Source organism: Acanthopagrus latus, chromosome 4, assembly GCF_904848185.1.
Source record: "Acanthopagrus latus isolate v.2019 chromosome 4, fAcaLat1.1, whole genome shotgun sequence".
Lineage (NCBI taxonomy): Eukaryota > Metazoa > Chordata > Actinopteri > Spariformes > Sparidae > Acanthopagrus > Acanthopagrus latus.
The window spans coordinates 19,278,008-19,295,534 of NC_051042.1; the positions used below are offsets into that span (position 1 = coordinate 19,278,008).

Consider the following 17,527-nt stretch of genomic DNA (forward strand, 5'->3'; position numbering starts at 1 on the left):
TATGATCTTCTAACACATCCCACGCATAAACCGAGCAAGACAATTCCTTTGCCAGACTCAAGTTTGAGTGAGAAACACGCCAAAGTGAGTTGGGTTTTCAAAGTTCAGTGCACCAGAGGTGTGATTATATATCCTACCAGACTTAATTTGTAAGATCTGCCCTACTACATCTCTGATTGAAAAAACTGAATAAGTCTGACAGAAATTTTGATGCGTTGATGCCAAAGGGGTTGGTGTGTTTACTGGGGAAACTACTGATAAACCACTGTATCAGAACTGCAAGAAAAACAGACATTACCAGAACTACTCAATGAGTTAATAATTTGAGTCGGGTGTAGAGAATGCAACTAACGAATGAAATAATTTATAGGCGAAGTCGGGCGGGTCTCACAAGAATCATAACAACGCCCACCAGAGACTTCCAATGGCCGAGCAGGGTAATTTTGGATTGGCCATCTACTAACGTAAATTGAATAAAATGATTTAGTCTTTGAGGCTCCCCAAATCTTATCAAACTGAAGGGATCACATTCTGACTCATTCATTTTGAATCACTTTAATCTCTTTCTTTCATTTAAGCTCCTGTTTCATGCTCAGGAGAGGCTGAAACCATGACAAGCTGGTGTTCCCAATTACAGGTGCTCGGCTATCGACGGTCATTACAGATAAAAATAACTGGTTCCTCGCCTTTTTTATTCACATGTCTTTTGCCTTCAAATTGATAAAACATAACAGCTGATGTATATTTTTCTCTATTTTTTAAGTTTGTTTTTTTTTTAAAGACAGCAAGCAGGTGAAATAATCAAGTGTGAATGAACTGTATGACTATTTTCTCTCTATGTTCAGTAATAATCATCTTTCCATGCAATTTATATCCCCACACCTGCAAAAGAAAAAATAGAAATACAGCTGCAAACTATAATTTTCTCACATGTGCACAGCCCTACAATCACGTCACCACCCACCTCTGAATTTACATTAACACGTACTATGAACAACACTACTATAAATAATCCGCTGTGGGCTCATTACGATCAAAAGACAACCAAACCGCCGAAGACTAAAAGCTGCAGTTTCTCATCACAGAGCTTCTGTTTCTCATAAGCTATTCATGAATTAAAGATATTATACTAGTCTCAGAGGGCATGATAGTGGTAGGCGTATAAACCAGAGAACATCCCTTGTTTACTGTATGTTCACAAATATCTTTAAAAATACTCCCTTTTATCATGTGACTGACTAACATCTGTTTACACAAAGCGCTAGTCACAGTTTTGTATTGATGACTTTTCTGGAAATACACACATTACTGAACTGACTGTGTGCTTACATGGAAACGGCCAACTAAAAATGGGAGGGGAACATCCAAATGATTTAGGATTAAGAAGGAGTCCAACGTTGTGTGTCTGGGGCCAGAAAAACAGGGGCCCAAGGCAATAAGTTAGACCACTTATAGCTCAGGCAGGCTCAGGAAAAAAAAAAAAAATGCACACAAACCAATCCCGCAGGCCACAGAGCCAGGAAGAGAGGCTGCTAATGGGCTAATTTCACTCCTACTTAGAGGATTAATTTGTCCATTTAGGTCTGAATGAAAAATGCTCAAGTATTGGAGGGTAAAACTGGGCTAGACTGTCTCCACCTATACTGGTCTGAAGCACATCCTGTTAATCATTTCATTAATTGAAAGTGAAAAAGCGGAACTCGCAAACTGTGTCATTTGGGTTTTTTTTGTTGTTGTGATGTCTGATTATAAATCTTTATTCCACCGGTCTATGTAGAGATGTCTGCCTCCTCATCGCAATCAGTCAGTGTGCCATCTCCCCTCCTCCCTCTCTTTCTCTCCCCCTTTCATCAGCTACAGTAATATTTACGGCCTGACAGGGTCACAGGCTGTCACAGAGAGCCCCTCGTAAAACCTTTCACCGATGTCCTGCTGGCCCTTCTGCAGTTATGTGATCGTAATGGAAAGTCTACGGTTACGATGTGTACGTGATGTGATTTGTGTGTATCGTTAGCTTGATATTTGGAGTGGAGTGGGGAGAGCGTGTGCATGTGTGTGTGTGTGTTGGGGGGGGTCTTCATTGTTTAAAAGAGGAGGCAAGCTTGACCATACAGTGGGCTCGAGCCGTGTGTGTGTTTGTGGACTCAGATTTATCCCCAGGAAATCTCCAGCCATCCGCATGTCACAGGAATGATACTGTAAATCACACACACACTCTTTCAGGAGCTGATCTAAGATAAACATGCACACACACGTGTATGCCAGAAGGGTCAACACTCTCAGGCGCTGCTCAGTCCTCACACACGTGTGATGTTTCTCTACAGCCTTTCAGTTATATCTGCAATCTTAAAGCATTTCTTCCAGAATCGATCTTTTAAAAATGACCCTGTTTTGGGGTTTTTGTTTTTTTGTTTTTTTTTTTTACACCTACTCCTAAAACTCAAATCTTTATTACACTCCACAAAGCGATCGTAACCTCCCTCCTTATGTCCCATGTCACCATTTCTTTCTCTGGTGGCGAGCCGCATTGAAAGACTCAGGCATTATTCTTAAGAGCCTCACATCTGAATCAAATCCGTTTGCGTAACTCGTTGCCTCAGGGTTGCCTTGGTTACCCTGTAGCAGTGATTTCCTTACTTAGAGAAAATATTTAGTAAAGACTGGCAGGATATGCATGATTCTATTTTTGATTTTTCCTCACAAAAGGAGCTGGTAACATCTGTTTTTGCACGTTTTTTTGTTTTTTTTTAATGGTGATTAAAGGAGCAATGTATGAGAATTGGCAAACCTGTCGAACAAATACGGGGCAGTATGTCACAAAGCTGACTGCTGATTGGCTCAGCCCGGACTCTAGGTTGAGATGTCTGTGTTTAAACTGCTAACACTCGATCTCAGGACTGGGATTGGCCGGGGCTAACTGGTTAGCATGCTGACTTACCTCTGCACTATGCATAGAAATCATAACATCAAAATGATTTCTTTACATTCTGCGGATAATTTGAAATATACTGTGATAGCAACAGTCCTTTATGTACAGTATGTGCATGTTATCCAGTCTAGCAGCACAGTATGGGAGAATGCTGCAGGACTATTGATTAATTGTGTGAGAAATATGGGGGTGACAACGCATGTTGGCAGCCTCTAATCTTTACAGATCAAACATGAATGATTGGTTTTAGTGTCCTAAGCCTGGATGAGCAGGCAGCAGAGGGATGTGTACGTCCCTCGGATCAGGTCAGAAACATGCTCTGGGCCCATCCTGTCAATCAGAAGGTTAATGGATAAGTCAGCGCGCCACACCAAAGTGGCTGTTTTGGGAAAAATATTGCTTCTCTGACAACTGAAAGCTTCTGTTTTAACCGACAGTTCTCAGTTCAAGAGTCGCTGGTCATGGCTATTGTTTGCTATAATTAAGTCATTGTCAAGGTGTCCACGGTGTTATAAGAGCTGAAAACATGCTTTGCTTGAAGCACTCCTGGGAACATACAACAGGGTCTCATTTCCATTGAAAACAAAGAGAGTCAAGCACTGAAGAGAGGTTTTCCCAGCTGAGAAGCAGGTTTAATATTCTCGGGGCATGCAGTTTAGGTCGAACACTCACTGGCGCTGAGATAAACCTTTGCAGCTCAGGTGATTAATGCATTATGGTGGAAGGCAAGAGCAGCAATGAACTGGAATTATTTTTCTGACGCGTGTAGAGTATAGAGAGTTTGGTAAAACAATGTTTCCTCTGCTTGTTACATAAGTTCTAATCAGCTGGTGAAAGCATTTATATATGTTAAAATATTTTTTAGACTATAACATTACTGAAAGAGGGGATTGCCCTTTTATTACTACAAACATTGTGGTAAAATCTGCAATCATCTCAGGTTCTATGACTGCTGTGGTGGACACCACCATTGCCCACCCGTCTCCATTCAAGCAGCACTTGAACATTGTTCAGTCGACATTGATTTCGAAAAGAGAGTATGAAGTGAAAAGATAAAGAGAAGTACTCATTGTACCGTTGTGCCTGGCCTTCGTGGTGCTTTCTACTGTAACATGTTTTTGGCGCATTTATGAGAGTGTGAGAGTGAAAACTAAAGGCAAACTTGTCAACTGGCAGTGGGAAAAGAGTCAATCGCCTCTGTACAGTAAGTTTACCCACAGCTGAATAAAGGGCATACACAAGCTAATTTACCGCATCTCAAAATGTAACATAAACAGAAGCACTCATTGGTGTATGCTCGATAAAAGGGAACATAATTCTACTGTCCACCAGAAAAAAAGCTTGATGAAAAACAGTGACAGTCCCCACAAACACACAGTCAGTTGTGCAGGGAAGCCCTGCGTGGCTGTCAGACCGTTGCTCAGCTTCAGAGCCCCGCACTCTGTCACTAAAGGACAACTTGTTCTCCCATCCCTGTGGAAACATGAATGTCGAATAGCTGCACACGTTCCACTCTCTCGCTGTCTGACACCTCACATGTGCAGTGACCGTTTCACCTCAACACTGCTGTACCTCTCCATTATTTAAATGTCTCCATGCAGCACTTCAGTCCAGAGAAGAATCCCTTCACTACAGAGTATGTATTTTTTTTTATGAATGAAACTGGCAAACAGATATATGTGTAAACTAAAATACTGGGTGTATATCAGTAATGTGGGCTTGAATCATAGTCATTCTAGTCACTGTTTTGATGACAGAAAATAAATGAGTGGAAACTTGACTTACAACCTGGTTGTTTCCGTCTATAGAGATAAGATACTACAGGTGAGACTGCTCCCTTTTCCCCAATAGAAGCAAATATGAGAACAAACTAATAAAAACAACAGTGGAGACTTCCTGAGACTAATTCTCCATACCGCAGACTATCGGCGTCTTGTTTCCCGACAGGCCAAACAAGGATTTACTGCCCTCTAACTCGCTCTCTGTCTTTCTGTCTCTCTCTCTAAACACATAATCCATCACAGTCACAAACAGCAGAAGACTGCAGGTAGTCTTGTCTTTCTCCTGTCTCCGACTGATACCGAGTAAATCTGCCACGATGTTACCGCAGCAGACCTGACTGGATGGAAAACTACAATGTTTATGAGCTCATTTCAGGTAGGTGGACGCTTCCTTCCTGCTGAGCGCAATACTTCAACACGTTTTTTGATGCAGAGTTTACAAGCAGAGTTTGGGGGAGAAGGAATTTCATATTCAAAACGTCTTCTCCACCCACAATCTGTTTCTCCATATAAACATCCATTCTTCACCCATCAGACGCTGAGATAGGTGTCACACGCTGACTTGCTTGCAGTGTGTCATAACCAGCGATGTTGCACAAGCCGTCCTCTCTATGCCCTGTCTCGCTTTTTTCTAATCATAACTCATATCTGTCACTCTAATACTATGGTGTGCATATAAAGATGACACAGAGATCCATCTTAATATTTCAGACTTTTTTTTCTGGCTGCAGACAATTATTTTTGTGACTGATTTGCCTGTTGTGTTTCGTAAATGACTTAATGAATCATCGTTAAGTCTATAAAATGTCATGAAATAAGAAAACATTAACAATTTAACTGCACTAAACCGTAAAAGGAAATATAAACACTGCATTTATTTTCATTGCCTTCTTGCCAATAAATGAGAATACCCTGTTCTTCTACCCATCGCTCCAATATAAAGACACAGTCAGCAACAACTTGGCCTAAAGCCTTGACGTCGCCATATGGTTGCCAGGCAACAAGCGGAGACACCCGGAAGTTGCTGTACTGGGCCAAGAAAGAGTCTGAGGTGTAAAAACACACACACAAACATACTATGTTTTTACACGTCACTTTTCCTAATTAAATAATTAATTTTAAAAAAAATACATAAACCGATTACCTTAAAATTACCAACTAAAGTCGGACTCTTCGATTTCTTTAAAAGTCAACTTTTAAAATTCATATTGGATGTAGATTTTGTTACCCTCTGAGACATCCAGGCTAGCTGTTTCTCTGTGTTTACATTCTGTGTGCTAAGCTAAAATAATCAATTAATCAGACAGATATGAGAGTGGAGTGGTGGTGTCAATCTAACTCTCTGCAAAAAAGCAAATTAACATTTTTTCTAAACCAATTTCCTGAAGCAGTTGTCATGGTCCCAGGGTCTTAGTTCAGTTGATTTACTGTTCTTTGTTGGAAGCTTATCCTCATGTGTCATGTTTTACTTTCCAATTCCTGTCTTTGTCTGTTTTCCAGTACAGTTCCAAGTTTGTTTTTCCTTTACTCTCCCTCAGTTCCTCTGTTTTTATTCTGTGTCTGTTCCTCATGTTCCAAATTTGTCCCCAATGGCTTTATGGTTTGACCTCCATTTTTGCATTACTGTTTAGTTTTCTGGATTTCTTCTTGTTGCCTTTTTGTTACCTGCATTTTGGATTTTTTGATTTTTCATTTTAAAATGCTCAATATTTGTTGTTCAACCTGCCTCTGTCTATGTTTGGCTCACTTTTAATGAACTAAGGCAACAAAGCTTTCATTTTGCTTTTTAATTTTGTCTGACCAACTGTTCTAACAACAAGACAATCAATATACAACATCACAAAACAATAAAAAGCACACTTGAGAGACTACAAGTTAAAAATCTTTCAAGTATTTGGCTGATAAATGACTTAAAAAGAGTTGCAAATGAATCCTTTGTCCATCTACTTATAGAGTGATCCTTTCAGTATTAAATTCTGATATCATTTAGCAGCCGTCATCAGACATTTAACCTCTGGAGCTTGTTTTATCATACAAGAAACCAGCCTCAAGTAAGTCAGTCTTTAACAAGCTTACTTAAACTGTTTGGAGAAACGCCAGTAATAACAAATCACCATGGCCACCCACAGCGGGCAGATGGTTGCCAGGGCTTACAGCGTCCAGGCGGTGTATTAGTCACCTGCCAGTCAGCGCTGGGTTGAGGCCAGCAATGGAGAAGCTTGAATATCACATGCTACAGTAACAACAACCCCGCCAGATACTAGCTGTTAGACCCCTCTAACGACGGGAAGCGGTGTCCACAGACTGACATCTCTGCGCGCTGGCAGGTGAAGACTATTCCAGTAATTTAGTCATGCATTTTAAGGAAAGAGAGGTAAGAGGATTTAACTCTTTTACAGAGCATAAAGTGTGACCAATTTCTACTCACACCTCAATAATGGGATGGTTCCTTTGATCCCCAAGAGCTGAGATGATTCAGATCTTTTTTCTGCGGTCTAACATTTCACAAATGCGAGGAAACGATGGGGGGAAGGGGAGCAGAAACGTGAATAGACGCAAGGTGATAAAACTAAAGGGAGTGAGACGAGCGATATGCAGTGAGAGGGAAGGGATCCACCGTGATGCGGTGTAGCAGCAGAGACAAGATTATGTATGGCATTAAAAAAATGTTGAAACAGAATCGGGCGCGGGCTTATTAGTCCTGCACACCAATCCCGATCTCTGCTTTTGGAAAGATCTGTAGACAGAGATCATCATCTTCAGCGCAACCATGCTGCATATGCACTGTATGTCTCTCTGTAGTGCAAAGCAGGAAAAAAAAGAGTGATTTATGTTATGCAGCATATCATAACGTGCAGATAAAGGGAGTGTGGGCTACTATATGCAGTACCTCATGGTCAATTAAAAGTTTTCAAGCTCTGTTATGGCAGAGGGACGACTCCCAGCTGTTTGGAATTAAACATTTCACTACTCAGATGTAAAGCAACACTGCAAGACCAGAAAGTAAAAGCAAATGGTGAGCTGAGGCATCCTGTTCTGAATTATACATATATCGTCAGTGTCTCTGCACCTTAAGAAACCTAAAGATACAACATCCTGTGATCTGAGTTCAGAGCGCCCTGTGTACATGGCAGCACAGGGGTTTCGATCCACAGTGATGCTATATGTTTTCTGAACTGAGTAACACAGCTCAACAATTATTCATCTGTTTCTTGGAGACACAAGAAAAGTGAAGACTGCCAAGACTCAGCACTGACTTTGCTCCTGTATTTTCCAGGTCAGTGGCTGTGAAAACTTACAACAGATTTTAACACAACCTCAACATGCCCCAAAGTTGAGACAGTGTTCACAGACAGAAACAGTTTATACTGCTGATACAACACAAGTGTAACAAAAAAAAATAAAAGGCTTGGCTTTGTCAGCACTGTGTCGATAAACTGAGATGACAGCCCGAGGACTACTTGTACTCATCTCAGGTAATCATACACAGCAGTTAATAATGTCTTTGTCATTGTTTGTATTCTCACGTGGTGTGTATTGTAATCTGTTTTCAGTATGTAAGTATGTGTTTCGCAAATTGTCACATCTCCCTTCATCCCATCATCATAATGGGTATGACTGCTTTGTTCAGGGAAGCACTCACCACCAGAGAGAGCGGCCTCTTCCACGACACCACTCCGATCAGTCCGGAGAGCAGCACCTGGGAGAGAAAACAGATGCTGTGAGTAAGTGGAAACAAGGACTGACAGATGTTCACATTACACATATTCAAACGATGAAGTAAAGAGATATCATTATTGTAGTTTTGGCCAGTTTCCCTGACAGTGTCATCAGCAAGATAACGGCTGCGATCAAAGAAATGATAATTAGGGTTGTCAGTCCTTTGTGGTAATGATGAGCAAATGCTTTTACAGTGCACTTGGCCTTTGATCCATGTTTGAAATCATGTTCAACCCACTAATCTAATGACACAAGGACAAATGATCTAGCTTGATAATAAAAGCATTTGCCATGTGCCTCGCTCCATTTCTAGCCATTTCCAGTGACTCAGCTCTGATGATGGCATCGCCAATCTGTCATTTGAAACTTTTGGTCAAACTGAAACATCCAAACAACCTTTTGATTGATTGACATGACATTTGTACAGACATTCATTGAATCCAGAAGACAAACCTTGCTGACTTGATTCCCTGACGTTTCCTCTATCATCCCACAAAGTTGGCGCCTTTAGTGAAATATCTGAACAACTACCTGATGGATAGTGATAAAGTTTGGCACAGACATTCATGTTTGGCACAGATATTCACTCAGAGTAAGAACTCTGGTGATCCCATAACTTTTCATCCAGCACCACCACCTGGTCTAACACTTTTGAGGTTTAATGACTGGATCATCCAAAACCAAAATAACCCCATCAGCCCCAGATGACTAAATCCTTTGCACTAATTGGCTTAACCCTTTAACTGGGGGACCCTGGCGTTTTTAACCCTAACCCCTAACTCTTACCCTAAACCTCAAATAAACAACTAAACATCAAACTTCAGGAATCACCCTAATCCTGGCTTGGGGCTTAAAAGGTTAAATAAGACATAATTAATGAAGAAGCTGAACAGAGTTATCATTACACCTGCTGTAAGTATCATTGTTGCAGAAATATGAAAGCATCCATGTGTAGATTGTTTCAATTTAAACCTTGCTTTCACTCTGCAGCCAGGTCGGTAGCGGTAGCCATGTAGCTGACGTTGTGTGCTGGATGGGGGAAAGTTGAAAAGTTGTATCTTTCCGCAACACTGCCGACATTCAGCCTTACACAACTGTTAGCATGGCTGTTGATGTTAGACTTGTTAGGACGCTTTGTGTATGTGAGTAGACATTAAATACATTTCAGGAGACCTCGCTTTTTGTTTCGCCTCCAATATAAGTGTTTTGAATAATCCGGCCGATCTGTTTATAGTCCGTGCAGTATGACCCGTCTGACCACTTGTTTCTTGCCCCACCATACTTCACTGTATCCTCTGCCACGTTCCCAGATCTCAATTGCAAGGACTTGGGCCAAGACAGTTTGATCAATACCAGGTAAAATGATGGCAAACACTCTAAAAAGATAAAATCAAAGCTGTGATATATCAAAATTGTCACTCTGGAACACAAACACATACTTTCAATATGGGATTCACTTCTTCTTTGGTTTCTCTGATAAACACTCTCTGAAGAGATCATCTCCTACATGATGTGCTGACTAATGCAGCGATCAGGTGGGAGTTATTGCTCCTGTTTGGTGATTCTGAGCCCATCTGTCATCAGATTTGTCACCCATGTTTCAGGGTGGATGCGGATTTCTTTGTCAACCGGTCTCCATGTTCACAGGCTCAGTCGTCTACAGATTCTTCAGCTGAGGGAACAAGTGAGCAACGTGATTCTGTGGTTTTGAGAGGTTATAGAGAATTCAATGCTACATTTATCCACAGTTGATAAGGATTTCACAAGCTATTCTTATATGTTCCCAGTTTCTCGCAAGGATGATTCACTCCTTACACAACCTACAAAAGAACTAAGCAAGTCAATTTTATATATATATATATATATATATATATATATATATATATATATATATATATATATATATATATATATATATATATATATATATATATATATATATATATATATATATATATATATATATATATACAGCCAGTGGCTGAAATCGAACACAAGGGCTGCTGAAAGTAGACCATCTGGTCTCAGTGCTGACTTCAATGAGAATTGCTGACAAATAACCCCAACAAACAACAAGCTGATTTCAGGATTCTCCTGCCTAATAGTTAGTTACAGGAAACTCTAACCTGAAAAGAACCCAGCGGTCCCCTTACCATAACAACTGGTCTTTTAAATGAATACCATGATCTTCCCCCAACCTAACCAAGTCATTTTCTTTCACCTAAACCTAACCAAACTGACATGTTGTTCTCGAGGGCATCTACAGGAGAAAGTGTTGCGTCATTCATCTGACAGGACTCGTTGAAAACGCATCTCGTGTTACTACCATTGAGACTCCATCAGACTATCTCTCGGGACTTATTGGTGCTCCAGGTTTTTCCATTAGCACTGATTTGCTTTTAGATTTTGTGCTCCGTCTACCTGGAACCAGCTCCCCCTGCAGCTCGTAATGAAACAATTCAAGCTATCTAGACCCATCCTGGTGTGAAATCTGTGGCTCCCTCTCATATCGACTACTCCCATCCTATTATTGATCCGTCTGTTTGATTTAAATCAGAACAATTCTAGTGTTTGTCTTTTGTCTAAAGAAAAAACAGATTTTTTTCCAAATAAAACACTTGATTAATGCAGATTTAGATTTTGAAAAAAAAAAAAAAAAAGTACTTATTGGTTTTCTCAGCACGTTTCACTCTGGGTGCGTGTGGTGTTGCATTTTTACAGTCCTCGCTACTGTAGGTGTGAATCCGCGTATGCTCGAAACGTGTGTGAACAAAGGGTAGTCATAGCCTCCAGCGCTCTATTCCTCCGTGGTCTCGCTCTGCCTTTCACCCTCCATTAAACACCAACATGCTCTCCCCATTTCCTGCTCTCCTCCTTCCTTCTCTACACTGACTTTCTTGATATCTACTCCCTCTCTTGCAATTTTGTCATCCTTCCCTTTCCAATTTCACCCCGTATCGCACTCCATCTCTGTATTTCTTGCTCCTGCACTGCGCCCACACAGTCGCAGTGTATTTCTGCACTCACACACTCACTTTCACTGCTCGCTATCCAGCCTTCTCGTTTCTATTTGCCTCTCCATCTCTTTCCACTCTCTAGTCAATCTTCCACTTCTTCACTCACCTTGATTCTCACAGGACCCGGCAAACGGGACGTCAATATTTCATTTGAGCAGACACACACACACACACACACACACACGCATGCCAGACAGATAGAGATTGGGAGTAAAGGATAGAGCCGGTGCTCTTTTGTCGTTTTAGAATTAGCAGAAAATTCTACAAAAACATCAAAAAACCTGCAATAACTGTTTCCACCAAGCAAGTAATTCTTTTGTGGAGACATAGAGCTCATCATCAAAAAATACATAGCACCCAATGCCAAATAAGCAAATCATTTTTATTAACATGTCAATGTAACAGTATGACTTGTAAAGGTCCTATATTGTAGAGAGTGAGATTTCCTGTCTCTTTTATCATGAAGCAGGGTAGAGCAACGTACTACATAGACATTTCTACAAAACGTGCCATTTCAGGGTCACAATATATGTTTATGACCTGACTTTCATATCAGGAGGATGGTGGTGGAGTCTTGGCAGCCAGTGACTGCTGTTCAAGACTGCCTTTCAACATTTGTAATTATGAAACGACCGGGTATATCTGAGGCACCCTACTGAAAACGATCAAATACGTCCAAAAACAAGCAGGTCAAAACAAAGTTAATTAGCGGCTTTGTTAGGTGTCACAGCTGTGATAGAGGCACAAGTCCGTATAGAGAATGACTCGAGGATGGTGGACCTTTTATTCATTGGCGTGGCATTTCATGTGGAACCACTGGAGTTTTTCAAGGAGATCTCAGGACGATTTCCAGTCGTGTTTGTGACGACCAAAACATGGATTCTAAGCCAAAATGTGACATGGTTTTAGTGCTGAAACCTAACTGGATGCTGTCAAAAGATAAAATGATGCAACACAATGATGAAAATTGAACCTAAAGAAATGTAAAGTTTCACTATATCTGTGGTATTCTGGCAACTAGGTTGTTTCAGGAGGGGGGTCGTAAAGAAACAGGCACTAGAGCATAACGTTCAGACGGAGGAAGACGGCATGAGTGATAATTTGTTTTTAACAAAACAGTTTGCCAATATGCACTATTAGGGAATTCCAGATAGGAAGATGATATGTTGCACAGTTAATTAAAACAAGCAAAGAACAGCCTCAACAAAGAAATGTGGCTTCCTAAGAAACAAACAGCTCACTTCTAAACTTCTGTCACCTATGCACAGAGGACGTGAGGCGGATATGTAAGAGCTGCAGGTGACATCCAGCTACACGAATGATGTCTCTCTGCTGTCTCAGCTCTGTTCAACCTGGTGAAAACTGCAGCAGGAGACGGAGGCTTGTGTTGCTCCCGCGTGTCTGCAGGTAACAGTCACCCCCCTCTGTACCCGTGTCAGGCACTGCGACAACGAGTCCAGAAGATGTTGTGTCACTATAACAAGCCTCTCTCTCTCTCTCTCTCTCTCTCTCTCTCTCTCTCTCTCTCTCTCTCTCTCTCTCTCTCTCTCTCTCTCTCTCTCTCTCTCTCTCTCTCTCTCTCTCTCTCTCTCTCTCTCTCTCTCTCTCTCTCTCTCTCTCTCTCTCTCTCTCTCTCTCTCTCTCTGAAGAGATTTTCATAGTTATGCAACTTGAGATCACATTATTCACTTTGGGTATTTATGGATCGCATGGGAAGATCCATAAATCCAAATCCAAAAGGACTGAAAATGATTGATGCATGTTGTTAAATATTGTCACGGTCCTGGACTTTGATTTAATTATTATTATTATTATAGTTATTTCCTCTTTTCTGCTGAAAAAGACTCTTCTTGTGTGTCATGTTTTTCCTTTCCTCTCTTTGTCTTTGCTCCCCCGTTTTCTGTGTTCACCTGTGTTTCATTAGTCAATTTATCTCTGAGTCTCTTTCAGTTATAAGGTTATCTACATCCATTCCCAAAACCTTCTGTTTCTCCTCGTGTCTCATCAGTATCTGTACTTTTGTTCCTCATTGCCGTTCCAGTTTGTTATCAGCTCAGTTTTTTGTATTTCTCTTAGTGCTTCTGATTTGCCCCAGCCTGCTTCTTCTCAAGGTCAATTTACAAGGTACAGTAGTAGTTTGTAATGAAAAAAAAAAGGATTAAAAAAATTAAATAATGTTGAGCACTTGAGTCCTTGCTTATTATCTGTTTCATGGAGCTTTGAGTGTTGTTGAAGGTGAGTTCAGGAGTATCACGGCCTGGGGATGAAGCTGCAGTAGTGTAGTGTTTTTTGTCTTTTCAAACTGCTGTCATGTCTTGCATTTGGGTCCTTTCTAACATCCTAACATGCATTTGTTTCTTCAAACCACAGATCAGCTTTTGTGTTTCAACAATACATCTTGATTTGCATTTAGATTTTATATATGTGGGCCAACTTTCTCTTCAGGAGGAGAAGTGGATGATAGCAGCGGGACACCTGGAGCAACACACCACTGCTTGTTTTACACTTCAACCCACAAAACCCAGGTTATTTTAACAATTATCAGGACTTTTTTCAGCTGATGCCCCGGTTAAACAAAGGGAAGCCAGACGCAAGACACACAGGCAGGCAGGTAAACTTGACCACAAAAATCCCCAAATTGACACAACAAAAGACAACCAAGTTGACAACCAAGAGCAAAAGCAAACCAGTACAAACCTGGGACAACGCAAGGTGTCAGGAAGGAAAAGATGGAAACACATGGCAGGAAGATGTGACAGGGAGACACGGGAACACAAGGGCGAGTGGGAGACAAGGACTTGAATAAAGGGTGATTAACTGATAGCACACAGGTGAGGAGCAAAAAGGGCGGCAAAGAGAGACAAAGGGAACAAATGAAACATGACACATGAGGACAGAGCTTAAAACAAAACAGTAAATAACAAAACCCAACCAGGGATCTGTATAAAAGCATAAGAGTATAAAAAACTAAACAGATGAGGGTCAAATATGCAAAGTGAGTGTCTGTGCTGAGTCCAAAGTGATTTTTTTCTCATCCAGCCACGTCTCACACATTTATTCAATTTCTCCTGCTGATATTGATGTAGACGTATTGAGCAGGTGATGTGCCTTCTTTCATCCATTATAAAGAGCAAAGAAACAGATTTTAACATTCACGCCACATCATATTGATGTAGATATAAGGGTGCAATCAAACGATAACACTCACAAACTGATGGTAGGATGATCACCACCGCAGCAGAGACCGAACCTTACTGAAAAGTGGGGGAAGCTCTCCCTCTCTCTCTCTGTCTCTCCCTCCCTCACCTGATCTCTCTCTCCTCCTCACGCTCTTACCTCCTCTCCCTCCACTGGGCGATGCATGACTGTGTACTCAGTGTATACACATGTCAAAGGACCATGCGTGCACCTGGGTGTCCGCGCGCGTGTCTGTTAGTTTTACGGACAGAAGTGATGTGAGCGCAGCAGCCATGAGATAGCTTTGCTGGTTGTCAGTCACTGGGGGCTTTTCCCCTTGGCTGCCTCCAGAACAGGATTAACATGCAATACTTAGCAGCATTAGTCACTGAAACCTGCCCTGTGCACACTAACGAAGCGAGAGAAAAAAAAAAACCGCTGAAGCATCTTCGAACGTGTTGAGAGTATTTCTAACAGAGACCAATTAAAAAGTTTGGCGAAAGTAAAGAATAAACAGAACAACAGAAACAGGACGAGCAGGGCAACAAGTTATGAATTAAAAGTCAGCATAAAGAGGATTTTTTTTTGAAGATGCACTGAACCCGATAATGAGTACAGGAACATCAATTACGACTCGGTGCAGTAAAGTCTGAGTACGACATACTGTTAATACAGGACATTTAAATTAAACCCGTCCAGTGTCTACACCACAATGTACTGCATCAGGCTGCTGCAATCGACGGCTGGAGCTGTGCTGTGGGGCCAACTGAGGATAGGACAGGGAGAGGCGGACTCTGTGTTTACATCATTGATGCTCGGTGGTCAAACACAGTCATGTCTGATCGACAGTGTTTCCCAGATGTCAATGCTTTAATGTGAAGTTACCAAACTTCGTTCTCTTCACCAGAGTTGCTGCTGCTTACATTCACCTGGACGGAAATTTAGTAAATACACTGACAGAATTAGGTGACCAGTGCCAGAAATGAGAGCACCAGTGACGTAATTCTGTTGTGTATTTTCTAAATTTGCAAATAAGTGGAATCTCTACGGTCTTTGTTTCACAGGTTATAAATCTTGGTGATCGAGGCAGCATTTTGGTGTGTTGTTATCGTGCTAAAGTTTCCTGTTTTTTCAAGGTGCATTTTATCTGATCTGTATGTTCATTTTATTATTTATCTATGTTGCATCCAAGTAAAATTGATCTTACGCTGGATCTGTGATGGACTACAGCTTCTGACTGAGGTTAGTAATAAGTTTGAGAGAATAAGTTGGAGAAACTGTAGTAATACTCTTGCTGAATTAACTCCTGCCTGTAAGCTTAGTAATGTAAACTGCAGTTTTTGATATGGTGATCAGGTTTCGGGTATTAGCCAGTTGTTGATATGATAACGGCAGAGATCGCTTCATAACTCCGATGCTGTATTTTCTGATGAAGGTTATTCTGCAATGTTCTTAGAGCCATAATGCAAATCTCTGTTGTTTTATAGCTTAAAGGTCAGTTTATAGCACAATCAAAATGAGAATTTGAAACTTTTCACGTGAACATGAACATCAGCTATCAGCCCTGTCAATCACTGCAAAGCATCCTTCAGTCAAAGTAAAAGGAAGAAGGAGGGAACGATGAACACAAATTTTGGGACATTTTGGAGAGATGAGACACTTGCAACTTTTTCTTATTTACTGTGGTGAGCATTTTAATTAGCCTTGCACTGAATCCTGTTAGTGTGCATATAATCATTTCTGGATACTATTTGGAGACCAGCAGCGAATAAATGAATGTGCCCACTGGAACATTTGCCAATCCTCTTAAGTGTTATCTTTCATTATGTAGAGGCATTTCTTCATCAAAGATCATATGACGTAGATAGGTCCGGTTTTAGTCCACTTGTCCAAGCATCTCCTAGAGACAGCAATAGAACTGGCACCAGAATCTGGCACAAAGAAAGTTGGAGCCACAACACAATGTCCCTGTCTTCTTTCACAGGTTCCTTAGATGTATATAAATAACTGTATTTTTTGTTCTTTATCATAATTATCTTTATTCTGTTATATTCTTAAAGTAATTACGCCTGTGTACTGTGTTTTCTATGTGTGTAGCATGAGGGCGACAACAAACTTTCAATTTATCATGAGTACAAATTAATCACTTTAATCCTTGATCCTTAAACAAGTCACAACTGTGAGAGGTCCAGTTTAATTCTAGATAAGTTGGACGTTATAAGACAACAAATCATGAAAAGGAAAAAAAATGGAGCTGCAATGAACAAATCTGAAGAAAATTAAATCTATTTTTAGGCAACATGTGTAAACATTTCCCAGCAGAGAGTTCGGAAAGGCTCAAGGAAGAGGTAACGCTGTGAGAAAGTCTTAATTTTTACAGTCGGATCACATTTAAAGACATCTCATCTTTGAGAGCTGTCAGCAGGGCGAGACGTTTGGATCATTAAACATTTCAGCTACTGGGAAACAACTTAAGAGCAACGACTTGAGCATACAAAAATCATAAATTCATAAAAGTGCAGTGTTGCGAGACTAATATGAACTGGAAACACACACACATGAACAGTACACTCACATGCAGATTTTCAAGGACACACACGGACACACACACACACACACACACACACACGCTACTGACAAGTGTAAATGGAACAGAGATAAAAGCGAGGCTTTGGCTTTTCACAGGACTGGATTAGAGGAGCCGGTGTCATCGCCATGAAAGAATGCATTACTCTGACTCTCTGACAACTAACACCTACACACACACACGCACACACGCACACACACACACCCAGAGGTGACATGTCATTGGAAGCCCATCACAAAGCAAACATTTATAAAATACAACAACTTCAAATTCCCCTTCCAACAGAGCGGAGTCGAAGTCGATGTGAAAAGGCTGA

The 17,527-nt window shown here is 40.9% G+C and overlaps 1 protein-coding gene across 3 annotated transcripts in view; it reads right to left on the reverse strand.

The window, feature by feature from the left end:
• The window catches only part of fam189a1 (family with sequence similarity 189 member A1), a 92,710-nt gene that overhangs the window by 42,255 nt on the left and 32,928 nt on the right, over positions 1-17,527 (reverse strand). For 2 of the 3 annotated variants that reach the window (XM_037094496.1, XM_037094497.1), the window contains exon 2: positions 8,354-8,410. In XM_037094496.1, coding sequence (XP_036950391.1) covers positions 8,354-8,410 — 57 coding nt within the window. Of the gene's footprint in view, positions 1-8,353; positions 8,411-14,144; positions 14,200-17,527 lie in introns of those variants that run through there. The other variant, XM_037094498.1, reaches the window with a different exon arrangement.